The 17,254-nt window shown below is 38.3% G+C and overlaps 1 protein-coding gene across 4 annotated transcripts in view; it reads left to right on the top strand.

Annotated features, from left to right (window-relative positions):
- The window catches only part of SLC29A4 (solute carrier family 29 member 4), an 838,710-nt gene that overhangs the window by 644,792 nt on the left and 176,664 nt on the right, over positions 1–17,254 (top strand). For 3 of the 4 annotated variants that reach the window (XM_044089484.1, XM_044089482.1, XM_044089485.1), the window contains one exon: positions 8,101–8,366. In XM_044089484.1, coding sequence (XP_043945419.1) covers positions 8,101–8,366 — 266 coding nt within the window. The remainder of the gene's footprint in view (positions 1–8,100; positions 8,367–17,254) is intronic. The other variant, XM_044089483.1, reaches the window with a different exon arrangement.

Genomic DNA, 17,254 nt, shown 5'->3' with positions numbered 1-17,254 from the left:
CTGTTTCAAGGGTCATGGACTCTGGGTTATTCTTAAGCTGTGCTGTTCCACAGTAGATGAGTTAAGCATGGAAGACAGATGAAGATGCTATAACCTTTGAAATGACAGACAGACTGAGGAATATCATACTTATAACGTGTTTAAAATCTATTATTAGAAGGTGGCTTTTCAGGCAAGTAGTTGACTCCAGTTAACCAACCAGCGATATTCTTGTATTGACTAATCAGGAGTAGAAATCAATAACAAGTGTGGTTGTGACTATGTTTTCCTCTAAATAATATGAGCTCATCAACATATGTACTCAATAAAGGTTAATTTTAAATGGAAATCATAACTATGCCAAAGAGGGGCTATTTATTTATGTGATAGTTTTCCTTTCACATGTAAAGCATACTTAATAACATAAAAGAGTTATTACTGCTGGTATCAACTGGCAAGATGGCAGTTACCAGACTGAATTCACTCTAATTTTGCTGCTAATCCAAAACACAACTCATACCAGTGCTACCTGTTGCAGGTACTGGGATTTAGGATGCTGTCTTGTGATAATGCTGGATACAATTAAAAAAAGACTGTGCTCATCAGTGTTATGTCATTGTTCTTTAGGTATATAAAACAATGGATTTCACTAAGTTGATGAGAGCCTGTTAATGCATTTTTTCATTAACTCATTCCCTCCAGTACAGCTCTTCTGAATGTGTACTTTTAACTCCCAATGGGTGTGGCTTCAGCCTTTAAAATAATGAAGTTATCACCTTACAGTTCAAACAAATATTCATTTGTCAGTAACCATAACTGTTAATAGAAAACTGTAAATGGCAAACTATTCAGGATAAATTAATCTTTACATTGGTGGCAGTCATTTAGTTTGGTTTAGTTTGAACTGGATTTTATAAGCCATAATAAAGGCATTTAATATTATAGCAATAACCGGCTGGGTGTGGTATATTGCAGATTTACCCATGGTTGGTGTGGTTTAATCGCAAGGGCAAAGCCAGAGGGATTAAACCAAGGCAACCATGGGCGAATCTTCAATATAGCACTCCCAGGAATTTGTTATTGCTATAATATTAACTGCCTTTATTCTTGCTTATAAAATCCAGTTTAAAGTATCAAACTGAGTGAATCCCACTAATGTAAAGAGTAATTTATCCTGAATAGTTTGCTTTGTGGTATTCTTCCGCTTTCTTTAGGTATCCTGTTGCTTTTTTGTTGTACTGCGCATGTGTATGGGACTTGCTTTCCCCACATTTTTGCAGTATATCAGTGCTTTGGAAAGGACGCAGCACAGAAAGAAAGTTCTTCATTGCTTCTTTCTTTCTTTATTTAAAAAAAAAAAGTTTGAAATCCAGACAGTTCAGAGGTACGAGAGAGAGACAGGGCAGAAATACAAGGAAAATCAGGTATGTTTCTTTAGTTTTGCATAACATACCTGATTTTTCTTGTATTTCTCCCTTGTGTCTTTCTCTTGCACCTCTAAACTGTCTGGATTTCAGATTTCACACTTTTCAACCTAGAAAGCTGTAGCATATATTAATAGAAGAGAGAACGGATGACCGGACTTTTTTCTATTGGGACATGCTGGATTTTACAATGGGCACACTGGTTGGGCTGACCAATCAGAGTGCACGTTTTTGAATGTTAATGGACAGTCATTGTAAAATAATTTTGTAATGTATAAACAGATTATGATACAGTATTTCAGTAGCCATTCAAGCAAGATACATACTGCCAGCAGGATTTTCTTTATACAACTGTGAGCTTTCATATGAGACTATGCAGTTCTGTTTGTGTTACCTGAATGTTGAAATATTTAGAGAACTATGACAATTATTACAATACAGAAAATTAGTATATAGATAATATTCAATTTCACTTTAGCTTCATTAGACAGAGGTCAAATATCAATACAGTTGTGTTTCCCATCATGTAAGCTTTAAGATGAAATCTTCTGATACGTTGTATGTAGCATGCTTTAAGATGAAATCTTCTGATACGTTGTATGTAGCATGATTTTGGAATTATTAATGTAAATATGAACAAGAAATATTTGACACCTAGAATTATCAGTAGAAAGTAACTGTAGAAATGCCTGCAGGTGCACTCGGTTGTAATGAGTGCCATGTAGTACATGTAAGACGTAGTCTGGCTTATATTTTTGCAGTACTAAAATGTCAGTTAATATAAACTGCTTAACCAACTGACTGGCTTGTTCTGGAGTGATGAAGGAAAACATGTGTACCCAAAATAAACTTGCATAGATACAGGGAAAAATGCAGACTCCACATAGACAGTGACTGGCAGTCAAAACTGAACCATGAACCCTGTAACTGTGAAGGTAAAGCAGAGATCTTGATGAGTTATCATGCTGTATAGCACACTGCTGAGTAATGCATCCGAGATTGTACTAAACATGTAAAGTTCTTAATTTTTTCTAAAAACATTCTTAAGCAACAAGCACTTAGAAACCACAAATAGTATTTGACCCATAGCCCTTCTATCCCCCTTAGCAAAAATAATGGAAAAATGCATTCACCATCAGCTAATAGGCCATCTAACTCAACACAACTTACTAGCTAAGGGCCAACATGGCTTTAGGCCATTCCATAGTACCACCACTGCCCTTCTATCCTTTACAGACACCATTAATAGAAACTGCAATAACAATTTACTCTCTTCAGCACTATTTATTGATCTTTCAAAGGCTTTTGATATGGTAAACCACTCATTGCTTATCAATATTCTCAAATCACTTTCCCTGGATACTTAATCTATAAAGTGGTTTACTTCCTACCTGAGCTATAGGCAACAAGCAGTGCACTGGGAAAATAATCTATCATCCCACCTGCCAGTCACACTGGGAGTTCCCCAAGGCTCCATTCTAGGTCCTCCCTTATTTTCAATTTTTATTAATGATCTCTACCTGGCTATTCCCACTGCAACTTGTATACAATATGCAGATGACTCTACATTAATCTGCACAGCTAAATCTGCTTCTGAACTGCAATGCCTAACCCAGAAAGTATTTAGTATAGTTGAGACATGGTTCTTAAAGTGCTGCCTTCTACTGAATCCCAAAAAAACAAAACTCCTTCTATTTACTCCTACTTGTAGGTCCACACCAATAGATATCTCAGTCATTTCTAACAATGGTACCCTCATTTACCCAGACTCTACCACCAAACTCCTTGGTATTACAATAGACAACAACCTTAACTTCGACACCCACATTAACAATACTATAAATCAGTTAACAGAAAAATGGGCTGCCTGTACTGAGTCAAACCCTTCCTTACTCCAACAGCAAGAACTACCATTGCCCACTCCCATCTAATCTCTACTCTACTCTATGCCTCGCCAATATACACTAACCTATCCAAAAGAATCTTCTCAAACTTGCTACCTCTTATCATAATATTGCCAGATTTGCCACTGGTAAACCCTTCAGAACCCATCACTGTCAGAATCTTAAGCAACTTGGATGGTTTGAACTTCAAAACCAGCTTCAACTCAACCAACTTACAATTGCCCATAAGGTCCTTTACCAGCCAAACAATACTCCAATACTCTCAGACCTCATAACCTCCTACAAAAATCTTAATGCCTTGCGTTCTTCAAATAAACTACTAGTTAACATCAACAAGTTCACAACATGGCTGGGGACTCTCTATTCTCAAACACAACTGGGAAAAACTGGAACCTTCTACCTATTGAACTTACTTCCCTTCCTTCCTTACCACTCTTCAGACAAAAACTTAAAACCTTCCTCAAAACACACTGGCTGTGCCCTTGTACCAACCCTGACTAACCTATCATTAATGCTACTAATATATTTTCTAGCTGTTGTCTCTCAACTAATTTAATCTCTGTAGTGCAATGATAAGCATCTAGTAAGAACCTGGATACTATTTTTTTAGCCACTAGCATATTCATATTATCTTGCGCTAAACTTTGTATATAGTTTTTATGTTATTTACTGTTAAATGTATATAATATCTTCTATATCTACTTATTGTTTTTATTCTTATGTAACAATGCCTTATTGGCTGTTTGTATCTGTCTTGGAGCTTTTCTCCCCGGGCCTCCACTGAAAATGGACAAATATCCAGCTGGACTAGCCTGGTCAACAAATGTAAAATAAAATAAATAAATAAATAAATAAATATTTCCAGTAAATTAAACTGCATTAAAACCTCATCACCTTGAAAAAAAGTCAACAAAGAATAAAGCAGAAAAAGTTGTCCTACACCTATTATGTGGTTGAGTAAATGGGAACAGGGTAGAAGTGAAAGATGTGTGCCCTGATTTTTAGTATTTTAGTATTAACTCGCACCAGCTATGGTTCACTGAACAATTAAAGACAAACTGAGTTTCTTGCCCATCAAATCACTTAACCTCCCTCTAGCTCCTCCCTGCATTCACTGTAAGTACCCCAAAAATACCTTTCCAACTTTTAACACCCTCCACAACCCTTCCACACCAATTGCAATCTCCAAGTGTCCAACAACCAAAGAAATCCTTATATTTGCATATCAAATGTATTCTCCTTATATAAATGATAATACTACACAGCTGCAATGAAGCCAACCCAGTAACCCAAAAGGATACCATGCCATGTAAAATGGAGGCGACATATTTAAGTCAGAACACTTCCAAATGTTTCTAGTCTAAAGTAACTCCAACATTGTGGACATCTTCAAATCAAGGGTTAAACCAGACATTCCAAACTTTAGCTACCACTTCTGTATTTATTCCCATTTATTCAGTGCTGGACCAGGGAAAGATTGGGGTATAACACTTCTTTTCATAATAAAATAACATGAAAACAATACCTATAATTCTCAGTTGATGTCAGTGATCCAATTGTTTAAGCATATCAGTAACCATGAACAACAAATGAAGCATGACCATTGCAATAGCTTATCTCCCCCTACTAGCAAACATTCCAAAATTCAAATTGTTAGTCACTCAGCATAGATAATTATAAACCCTAGAAAATTTGCCTTACACAAATGGTAAAAGGGTATATCCTACCTAGCTTCAGATAACCACTATTTACTACACCTGCTCACGACAAATGAACCCTCCTGTATTCATAAAATCTCTAGCCTATATTCCTGCATATGTGACCACTGGACAGTAACTTTCACTTTTAAAGCTCCTATCCAGAAATTACATCCCACTCTCATACCTTTCCAAACAAAATTTCAACAGAACATCCAGAACCTACAGTTGTAACTCTCCCAAAATGACTAGGATGAACTCATTGCCGAGGATGAGCCCAATGACATTACCAACACCTTTACTACTTTCTTACTAAATCTGCAAAATGCTTTCCACAATCTTCAGACACTGTAAATCATTACACAACAGATGGAGTGCATTAAGACCATTGATAAAGCATGGAGAACACTGAAATAAGTCACCCACTCAAGAAAACAAGGGTCACTGCATACAACCAAGAAAACTAAACAAAGAAGGATATCAGATGGCATAAGGCCAACATTCGCATTTCCACCCAAAATGCATTCCATTACAACCAAAAGAATGTATGAAAACTAGTGAAGAGCCTTATCTGTAGAAAGTCTCTAAAAGATCTGCTATGAAGATTTGCCATCCTCTCTTCCTCAAGACTCTATTCTCATGAGTTTTTAAAATAATTTCTACATTTGCTGACCATTATCCCCCCTCCCATTAACAGCCATCTTCCTTTAGGCTATAACTCCTTTGTAGAACCCCCAGCTTTCTACTGAGCTGCTCCCATCCATAAAGAGAGATCCTCAGTGGTCAATCATCTCCCCTACTCTGTTCCCCGTATGTATTTAGGAAACACCTCCCGACCCATTTGCTTTCATGCTGGTGATATAGTTATCTATATGTCAGGACCTTTCATGCCCCTTATTTCAGACCTGTTCCAGGAAAAACTCTCCACTCTCAATTAATGGTTACGCCAGCATAAACTTCTACTCAGTCGAAAAAAAAAATAATTATTTGGAACATTCCAGGGACTCATTAAATACTCTCTTGGCTGCTGCATTTTTCTAAACAACAACAAACCCAGGCAGATACAGAAGAATATAATTAAACACCTCTCCCAACTTCCAATACAACTTGGAAATCAGAAAAGCCAAAGTGAAAAACTATTTTTCTGGGCCAAGATTTCACTTTTCCCATCAGCAGAAAACATGATTGTCACTGGAGAAGTAGTGCTGCTGCAACTCAGTCTTACTCTCCCTGATTGTCTTCACATCAACAAAGAGCCTCTCTGCACCACAGTCCATCTCCAGCAACATCTTCAGGTTCATTACTGTATTCCTGAGGACAAAACACCACTGTACTACTCTTGCCAAAACAAAGTGGCTACCTGTGCCACAAAAACACTCACTTTTGGGATCTGTGACCTTTAAATTGTAAATATGGAATCCTTCCAATTCTTTGCCAGCAGACTTTCAGAACGCCCACATAGAATCTGAGGTCACTGTCTGCCTCCACTGTAAACCTGCTGACGATCTTCACCTCCCCTGTGGTGCCTAAGATCTGGTAATCCATCCCTAAGCAAATCAGTAGCACTATATAACTCCCTAAATTCAAAATGGAATTAACGCTCAACTTTTTAAGCAAGCAAAATGCAAATGGCCATGACATGAGTAACATCACAGAAACCTGATGCACACATTGATCTTCCATAAATATTAATTGCTATTCTGGACTTTAGTACACTATTATCTCCACTCTGCATTTTCATTGAATGCATGTATAGTGATAATGTTTCTTCCTTATGCTAAAACTCTTATTTATTTTATTTATTTTTGTTTATTTTAAAACCTATGTTTTAGATTTATACTTAGTGCATACTGTTACTTCTTTTGTAACTTCTGCTCCCAGTCTGAACTTGAAAATAAGTGTGGATCAGTTTTCTATCACGGTTATCAAGTAAATAAATAAAAAAACTAATTTCTGCAAAAGAAGTAGTTCTTTTAGATATCAGTAAGGTTAATGGTACGTATGCATAGACTGTCTGAAGGGTGTATTTCTTCTCTGGTGATAGACTTTTGTATGTCATAAAAAGTACGATTTGTCATTATTTGTTCTGATAACTAGGCTGTTTCTTTCCTACAAGGGTTTAATTTCATGAATATTTTAAGAGCACCACAACCCTAAAAGCCATATAAATAATGGGTTAACATAAAAGCATCAATTTACTCTTTCTAGACAGACAAGATTGGATACAAGGTGCATCCCTGTATACAAAACAGTGCATCTATGATGACTGAAATATGAAGTATAGTTTCATCTTATTGTCATGTTATTTAAGGTTTTAATTGAATTAATGAAACTGAGTCAAAGTACGTCTGGAAAATATGTCTGTGGACAGTTTCTCTTCTCAAAGTAGATAGACTGGATGTGTTTATTAAGAATTAGGACAGACTGGGGTATACAGAGAAAGCCCTCAGAGACATGGGTAAATGTGGAAAATCCACCCAATGTAGTATTTCTTGTATAGCTTGTCTTGGTTCAGAGCATGAAGTGACACTTTGTTTCCTTTTTAGGGTCTTAACACATTAGCCTAAACTAATTTCTGCTGTTTTTGAAACACTTTTTTTTTCAAATCTAGAAATAATAATGTAGCCTTAAAAGTTTATATGACTAAAAAGATGGTGGTGAAGTATTTTCTGGAGATCAGAGTTTGGAAACTCAGACTTAAAAAAATGCCACATTTTGATTTTATAATTGCCATCTTTTAGTGTAACGTGATATAGAGATGAGCAGTCCCAAAGGTGCACCACTAAAAATGAAAATAATTGCGTATTCCCTGTTTGAAGGTATCTAAGATTAATAGTATAGTAAGGAAGTGACAGCTGCTGTTGGGAAATGGGGAAAGTAAAAATACATGAGAAATGATATTTAGAATTTACAATTATTTGTTATTTTTTTGGAACAAGTGAGTTTGTTGATATCTTTCTTTAGCAGATATGATTCTCTGATTTGTTTCAGTGGAAGTTGTACAAATATTACACACACACACACACACACACACACACACACACACACACACACACATATATATTTATTTATTTTTTAATTTCCGTTTAATTTCAGGTACTGCTGGGGTAATCATCTCACTGAGTCGCATTTTCACGAAGTTACTGCTTTCAAATGAGAAAGCGAATACCATTATCTTTTTCTTCATCTCCATCGGGATGGAGCTCATGTGTTTTGTTCTCCATCTGCTTGTGAAAAGGACACATTTTGTGAGGTACTATACTGCTCGTGCTAGAAATGGGACACGAGAGGTCACTGATCACCAGACTCATGGAACTGGCTACCGGATCCATCACGATGTCACTGCAGAGGAAGTAAGATTTGTAAGTTGTTCATCAAAACAATGCATAAAAGTATTCTAATGTCAGGATATTTACACAGCAATTTAGATGTCGGTTATTTGTAAGAATATTTAATACCAGTGCACTCATTTATTTTTTCTTATGTTTATTTTTTCTTTACCGCCGTTTGACAGGAAGTAAAATTTCAGTTACAACAGAATTAGATATCTCATCATGAAATTATGTTAATCTTTCGTTATGAGCTGTCTTTGTAGCCTTCATACTGTGACTTTGTATGCATGCGTGAAATACTCTTGCCCACATTATAAGGCTGAGCAGGGTCCCTGTTGAAATGCCAGCACTCGTAACATAGAGTGCTGGCAGACTGGAAAGAAACAAAACTGTAAGAGAACAGGGAATCTTGAACATCACTCTTCTTTAAACTTCTTTTTTGCAGGCAGGCAAGCCCCCACACCCTCCAAACTTATTTATTTACCAACTCCAAGATCACCATACCTCAGAGAAAAGGGAACATTTTGGGAAATAAGCCATCTTGGATTTGGTGTATGCAACTTTTATGGGATGTAATAATTCAGATGTATAACACTGATGCTAATTGGATGAGTAATTCCAAGCACTAGTATGGCTTTAAAATACAAACTCACCTCTGATTTTGCTGAAAAATAAATTATCCTTTTATTACACAGCACATATAGTTATATGGGTGAATGTCAGTAAGTGAATTTTATGATTTCAATAAATATGCTATGCATGCCCAACTTTGTTACCCTTGTTGGGGCCCACTGAGTGTGTTAATGTTGTTGCGAGAACTTTCTATCAATTAAAATGTACATGCAGACCTGAATATCTTCAGTATGTGGGCAGTCCTGTATCTTCAGTATGTGGGCAGTCCTGTATCTTCAGTATGTGGGCAGTCCTGTATCTTCAGTATGTGGGCAGTCCTGTATCTTCAGTATGTGGGCAGTCCTGTATCTTCAGTATGTGGCGATCCTTATTTATTTAATGTTGCTATAAATCCCCTGAGTTTACTCTTTCTGTTTTGGCTGCACTGACTCTGCTTATCTAGCTGATTCTCATTGGTTCTCTTTCTATGTTTGAGTCTCCTTTTTCTATTAATCCTGATAAGGCCATCTGACTTCTTTATTGCTACTCAGTATCCCTTGAACTAATTTTTTGTGAGTCTCTGATACATTTGACCTGGGTGGCAACCTTTTTCAGTTCATACAGCTAAACATCTGACACTATTGATCATGTTGGCAGCTTCTTGACTTTGCTAATCTTGTTGGACTGTCCAAGAACTAAACCCTAAAAAAAACAAATTATTTTCACTCCTAAACAATTCTCTCCAAAAAATCTCTTTTCCACAACCTCAGCTAATAACACAAAAATGGAAGTAATATCTCATACTAAACTATGATCATAATCATAGATAACAAAATGGAATCTGACCAACACATCTTCTTCTTCTTCTTTTGGCTGTTCCCATTGGTCACCACAGTGGCTCTTCTGTTTTCATTTCTTCCTGTCCCCTGCAACTTGCTCTGTCACACCAACCACCTTCATCTCACCACATGCATAAACCTTATCTTAGGCCTTTTCCTCTTACCTGGCAGCTCCACCCTTAGCATCCTTTTCCCAATATACCCAGCATCCCTCCTCAGCACATGTCTAAACCAATGCAATCTTGCCTGTCTAGCTTTGTCTTCAAGCCATACAACCTGAGCCGACCCTCTAATATAATGATTCCTAATCCTGTCCATCCTTGTCACTCTTAGTGCAAATCTTAACATCTTTATCTCTGCCACCTCCAGCTCTGACTCCTATCTTATCATCACTGCCACCTACTCCAAACCATGTAACATAGCTGGTCTCACTACCCTCTTGTAGACCTTCCTTTTTACTCTTACTGATAACCATCTGTCAGAAATCACTCCTGACACTCATCTCCACCCACTCCACCCTGCCTGTACTCTCTTCTTCACCTCTATTTCACACTCACCATTACTCTGAACTGTTAATCCCAAGTATTTAAACTCATCCACCTTTGCCATCTCTACTCCCTGCATCCTCACCATTCCTCTATCCTCCCTCTCATTCACACACATGTATTCTGTCTTAGTCTTGCTGACCTTCATTCCTCTCCTCTCTAGAGCATATCTCCCCCTCCCCAGGGTCTCTTCAACCTGTTCCCTACTCTCACTACAGATCACAATATCATCTGCAAACATCACAATCCACTAGGACTCCTGACTGATCTCGTCTGTCAACATGTCCATCACCATTGCAAATAAAAAAGGGCTCAGAGCTGATCCTTGATGTAATCCCACCTCCAACATAAATGCATCTGTCACTCCTACCACAGACCTCACCACTGTTACACTACCCTCGAACATATCCTGTACCACTCTTACATACGTATCTGACACTTCTGACTTCCTCATACAATACCACAACTCCTCTCTAGGCACCCTGTCATATCCTTTCTCTAAGTCCCCAAGACATAATTCAACTCTTTCTCTGTACTTCTCCATCAACATCCTCAGAGCAAACATTGCATCTGTAGTGCTCTTTCCCAGCATGAAACCATACTGCTGCTCACTAATCATCACCTCCCTTCTTAATCTAGCTTCCACTACTCTTTCCCATAACTTCATGCTGTGACTGATCAGTTTTATTCCTCTGTAGTTACTACAGCTCTGCACATGACCCTTATTCTTAAAAATCAGTACCACAACACTTCTCCACTCCTCAGGCATCCTCTCACTTTCCAAGATATCATTAAACAATCTGGTTAAAAACTCCACTACTACCATCACTCCTAAACACCTCCATGCTTCCACAGGTATGTCATCTGGACCAAAAGCCTTTCCATTCTTCATAGCTGTCCTTACTTCCTCCTTGCTAATCCATTGCACTTCCTGATTCACTATCTGCACATCATCCAACCTTCTCTCCCTCTCATTCTCTTCATTTATCAGCCCCTCAAAGTACTCTTTCCATCTGCTCTGCACACTCTCCTCGCTTGTGAGTACATTTCCCTCACTATCCTTTATCGCCCTTACCTGCTGCACATCTTTACTAGCTCAGTTCCTCTGTCTAGCCAATTGGTACAAGTCCTTTTCTCTCTCCCTAGTGTCCATCCTTTCATGCAACTCTTCATATGCCTCATCCTTAGCCTTTGCCACCTCTCTCTTCACCAAAGGCCTCATCTCCTTATACGTCTGTCTACATTCTTCATCCCTCTGATAATTAGACCAACACATACTACAAGCAATTAAAAAATTAACACCAAAAACTGAGCACTGTTTATACGACAAAATCATACCTCAGTGATATAACAAAGAAAAAAAACATAGCTAGAACTTATCTGTTTCTATTGTTTCTCTATACCTCCCCACTTTTTACCAACCTGTGCACTTCTCAAAAACTAAACTCAGGCAGTGCAATAACAGTTGCAAAACTGACAGCAAACCATCATTACAAAAGTCATCATTGCCTCGCACTCAAGCATCTAAACTGGCACGAAATATCTGACTCTCAAATACTCAGACCCTCAGTCTTATCTATAAGCCAGAAAACTGTCCAAAGCTAAATAAGCTTTCCCAGCTCTATTCTCCAAGTAGAAAGATGTGAGCAGGTGATAAACTACTACTGGTCATAACGGAATCTGATTATTCTGGTGATTCTGTTCATTACCATTAAAGCTAGATAACAACACAGCATTATTCAATCATAACTTAAGCTCTGCTTGATGAACATATGGCTCTGCTCCTGCTTAACCCCATGTTTAAAAAAATGTACACACGCACACACACACACACACACACACACACACACACACACACACACACACACACGTGTGTGTGTGTGTGTGTGTGTGTGTGTGTGTGTGTGTGTGTGTGTGTGTGTATGTGTGTGTTGAGTGTGTTTGTGTTTTGTCTCTTCTAGCTAGCCAAATAATTTACATATAGTGTACCTTCCAGGTGTATATGAAAAGAAAGGGTTACCATTCCTTGAACTGACAGGTGGTCTGCGTTGCATTACTTGGCAGTTCCTACAATTCCCTTATTTCTCCTGTGTATCACTGTGCCATTACTTCCTGTTTCATTACTTCCCCCAAGGACATCTGGCTAATACACACAGGCTGATGGCACAAAATTAAACATTTACTGATACAGTAATATGCCTGTCATCAGTAACCCCCAAAGCAAATATTTGTTGATTGTTGGAAGTGATACTGGATACCCATTTGAGCCCTGACTAATGACTTTTTTCTGCTGTCCTGGAACCCAGCAGGAAATGACATATGACAACACCCGCAGTAAGACGATGCATGTGATAGAATGTGTGTTTGGTATTCCCAAGGCACATTTCAACTGTCTGACACATCTGGTGGGATAGTGTATTATTTCCCTGATGCAGTCCACATGCCAGTTATTGTTTATACCATTCCGGACACCCATTATCTTTTAGAAACAAACTGGTCACCTTACAATACATACCTGTGCCAGGCTTTGTCCCAGATGCCACAGTAAGAACAGAAGGAGAGGACAAAGAGGTGGCACATGACTAATCACTGGTTGGAAGAGACCTCCCCCAGGCAGCAGCAGGCAATGTATACAGTGTCATCACTGAAGTGGTAAGACCTGGTTGATGACTGTGGGCCCTGACAATTATAAGTGACAGTGTCAGACAGAATAACTTTGATGCATACAGCATAAATGTCATGTATCACTCATAAACTTGAGAAAGGCTATAATGGTCAGTACAGTGTCTGCCCATACTGTGCGTCATACACAGAAGCATAGAAGGGCATAGCAAAGGGGTCACTGCTTTGGGCACGTGATACTAGGGGACACAGTCAGTAGTTGCCGATGGACGATATTGCAGTACCTGCATTTAGAAATTAATATAGATACTATATTTTTGGTGATATCTGAAATGCTTTGTGTGTGACATGCTAACTGTAGCAAGCTGCTTATTACATTTGTAGTAAGTAGTTTGCTACAGCTTCGGCAGAAGAGCTTTTTGTTGTCCTTAACCTAGAGTCGGAGGTGGTTCCAGATCAGGGAACTACACCAGCTGCTAAATAAGCTACTAGGGCAGCCACCTATCTGGAAAAAATTCCTGACAGTGAAGAAGTCATGGTTCCTGTCAGGAGATACAGTTTTGCTGAGTGCTTGTCACCTAACTTAAGCCATTCTGAAAGCCAGCATATTTCTGAAGTATATTTTCCTAAACTGTTTAATGTTTCACTTGGATTTCCTATTTGCATAAATTTATGGTGTCAAAATAGTATTTTGTTGAAATTACCTGGCATCTTGGGAAGTGTGAAATGTGAGCATTAGCAAACAATTAATTGTCCCAAAGAACTTTCTTCATGTTGTACCTTAGTAGATGTTATGTAAAACTACAAAGCCTTTATTTTTACTTTTTTATTTTAAGAAAATAAGAACATGGATCTATCCACCAGTTGAACCTTTATATTTTCTGTGGTAAAATACATTTGTTTCCACTATAACTAATATTGTAGTTCTAAGCAAAAACTGGTTTCAGTAAAATTGTAAACCATACATTGCAAGAAACAGTACACAAGTATTCATTCTTCCTGTTTTCATTTTTTCAGTATGCTTTCCAAACACCCCATGCTTAACCACTTTAATAATTTTGGTTCTCTGTTAGAAGACCGAAGATGCATTCTTTCGAATGTGTCTTGGTTGAACTGAAAAGCCCGAAACTGCAAAATATCGAAGTGGCTTTTGAGCGAATTCTTTCCCTGGGAAAGAATTTGCTTGGCCGCTTCATTACTTTGCTGTTTTCGACACTGTAATGCGGTCTCAGAGTTGGTATATTTAAGTAGGGGGGTGTGGGGGTGCAGCCCCCCACAAGGGGAGGTGTGGGTGGGTGAAGCCTCCCCACTTAATGTAATGTGTAAAGTGTTTTCTTTTTTTTTTCTTTTTTTGTCGGAACAGCGATTTTTTTCCCTAGGGAAAAAATTTGCTGTTCTGTCAGTTTGAAATTGTAAGCTTTCACTTACATAGGGTCTATTAATCACTGTTCGCTTTTTTAAGCGTTCGGTGATCTAATATAGACCCATAATTTCAACAAGTATACATTCCAATTGCCAAAAATAATACAAATGTTATTAAGTAGCTTTTAATATACAGAAAACATGTGTGTGTGTGTGTGTGTGTGTGTGTGTGTGTGTGTGTGTGTGTGTGTGTGTGTGTGTGTGTGTGTTGCATTTCAGATATTATTTAGTCTTTCTTCAAGGTTGCTGCTGGCATGATTATTAACTCAGAAAAAGAAGAAATGTATCTTTATTTAATTAAACGAGTAGGGCAATGCAGAGGAAAAAGGGTAGGACTTTTGTCAGTGTTTTGATGGTTCCAAAGGTGGCAACCTAAATAGCTATGTCTCTGCTTATATGCCACCCCAGAACAATACAGGATGGATAGTGTAGTGGTCACAGTTATCATCATTTGTACAGGTGTCAGTGGACACAGTATGACAGGACTGGGTGGGACACAAGACACACTTGCACATGAAAGAGGAGAGAAAGCATGTTACAGAGAGAGAGAGAGGGCTGTTGTGCTGGTGACCTATGCATGGGAAACTGCCATGGGTCACAGTGCTTGTGGCCTGCAATGACAAGGATTTGGTAACACTGGGTGACCTGTACCTAAATACAGATCCTATAGGATGATGAAGGAGAGCAGGGCACGTACCCGTCAGTGAAAATGATGAGCGGCACTGTGGATCATGAATGTGGGCCTATTTCCTCCTGTGAAAGAGATTTGGTACAATTTAAGGACCTGGGCCAGAATTCAGATTTTCTTTGCCACTTACACTGAGGGGTGACAAGGAAACTGACATTCTACTGACAGTATATGCTGGAGGTATTGTGCTTCTCTCTTGCAAAGGTCATGTGCTTGTGCATGTAGGTATCCAATAGTGAATGTGGCAACATTTGAAATAGTCACCTAGCTTAGTAGCAGTGGCAATCCTCCACAGAGAACAGCTGAGTGTGCCATCAGACACATCACTTTAGTCAACATCTCCCACTTGTCTGTACAGTGTGTCTGCACAGAGCTCACAATGGCACTGGGTGCATCCTCTCAAATGCCATGCATTTCATCATAAGATGTCACGTACGTGACCAGACATATGCAACAGTTAGAATGCCCACAAAGGTTCCTTACCAGGAGAATCCAGTGTATAAACACATTATTGTATATGAATCATCTTAAAACCCTATCTCTATACTCTGCCTTTTACAGGTTACTGACAGACAGTCTATGTCTGGCATGCAAGGCATCTTCAGATCCAGCTCTAATGGACCTTTTGCACATCCACAAAAGAAACAGCATCAGAACCACTAGATCCAAGGATTTAAATTTTGCTTGTAACATAAATAAGACATTTTGGTGAGACAGATATATCTCCCAGAGGATCCACATGCTGTGGAGAAGACTCCTTATCCATGTTAAGCAGAGTCCATCCCTAACCCTATCTAAACATAACCTTGTCCAATGAATGGGAAATCAGAAGTTCAGCTGGGTCCAGCCCCGATGTCTCTGATACACAGAGACAGACAGTAATTTCCAAACTAAATCATCTCCCCCACATAAACTCTAGAAACTTCCTAATAAATGCCCATTCAGTCATTGTATTATTGAGAGAAAGTATTGTAAATATTGTTTTTTTTCATGAGAGAGGGATTTCTGGGGAAAAAAATAGTTTGCTTTTTTTTGTTGGGGGGGGGGGGGTTGAGCATGAGTTGTGAAACAAAGCCATTTTTTCAGTGACTGTCAAAGCTTCTTGAGTAAGTTTTTAGAGATGTGCCCTGTTGTTGAATGTGCATATGAGTGTGTAGCCATCTGCTTATTGCATTTTGGAGGCCTGTTGTGTGGATGCATAGAGGATGTTGGAGACAATGTTAAAGAGGAAGGACCAAGGATAGAGGCTTGTGGTACACCGCTGGTGACTGGGATGTATGGAGAGAGGGTGGAGTTCCATTTTACTGACTGATGCCTATTGGACAGATAACTTTTGAACCATAGCAGAGTGGGCTGTGATAAACCTAATGAGGACATTTAATGTAGTTGTTTCCTGTGACAAACAGTGTTGAAGGCTTTAAACAAATCTAGAAATATGGAGAGGACTAGTTTGCCTTCATCTTTAGCTTTATTGACAGTATCTGTAAAGGCTAAAATTGAAATTTCAATACTGTGTAAGGAATGGGAGCTGTGTTGTGTGGGGTACAGGATTTTTTCCTGTAGGAGACAATTTAACAATGATTTTTGAATACATTTTTCAAGTATTTTGGAGAGGAGGATAAGATTGCTGTAGGTCTACAGTTAGTAATGTCTGTTGAACTTCCTCCACTGTGCAGAGAGATAATGTGTGATTTTTTTTCTAGAGTGAGGGAACGTGGGATTCCTGCATTGACCTATTTATAAGGATTGGGCCAGGATAGGCAATGCTATTGGCTGCTATTTTAAGATCACAAAACAAAACCACAATCTCAGCCAAGAAAAAAAATGTCAGGAACCACTGCAGTCTGATGCATTTTAACTAGTTTATTAAAAATAAAATCAAACAATGTATACTAAGCATACATTCAAATAGACATGGCATACATTTATATGCTTAACACACCAATTACTTTGAATCAATTCATACACATTCATAACAAAATAAAAAAATTAAAAAAAAACAATATAACAAAAGTGAATGAAAATACTTTCTGTCACTTATTTAAAAATCATATTTATAATTCACAAGCTCTTTTTAATACACTCTTTATGGAAATACTGTCATTTAAACCAGGTTTGTTAGTAGCATATAACCATATCTATCAACACAATCCGTGTATTCAATTAGATTTTCAACAACCCCACCTCTCA

The sequence above is a fragment of the Protopterus annectens genome, chromosome 12.part0, assembly GCF_019279795.1.
Source record: "Protopterus annectens isolate FY-2018-M chromosome 12.part0, PAN1.0, whole genome shotgun sequence".
NCBI lineage: Eukaryota > Metazoa > Chordata > Ceratodontiformes > Protopteridae > Protopterus > Protopterus annectens.
The sequence above is the reverse complement of the archived record's forward strand: the minus strand, read 5'-3'. Positions and strand labels throughout refer to the sequence as shown.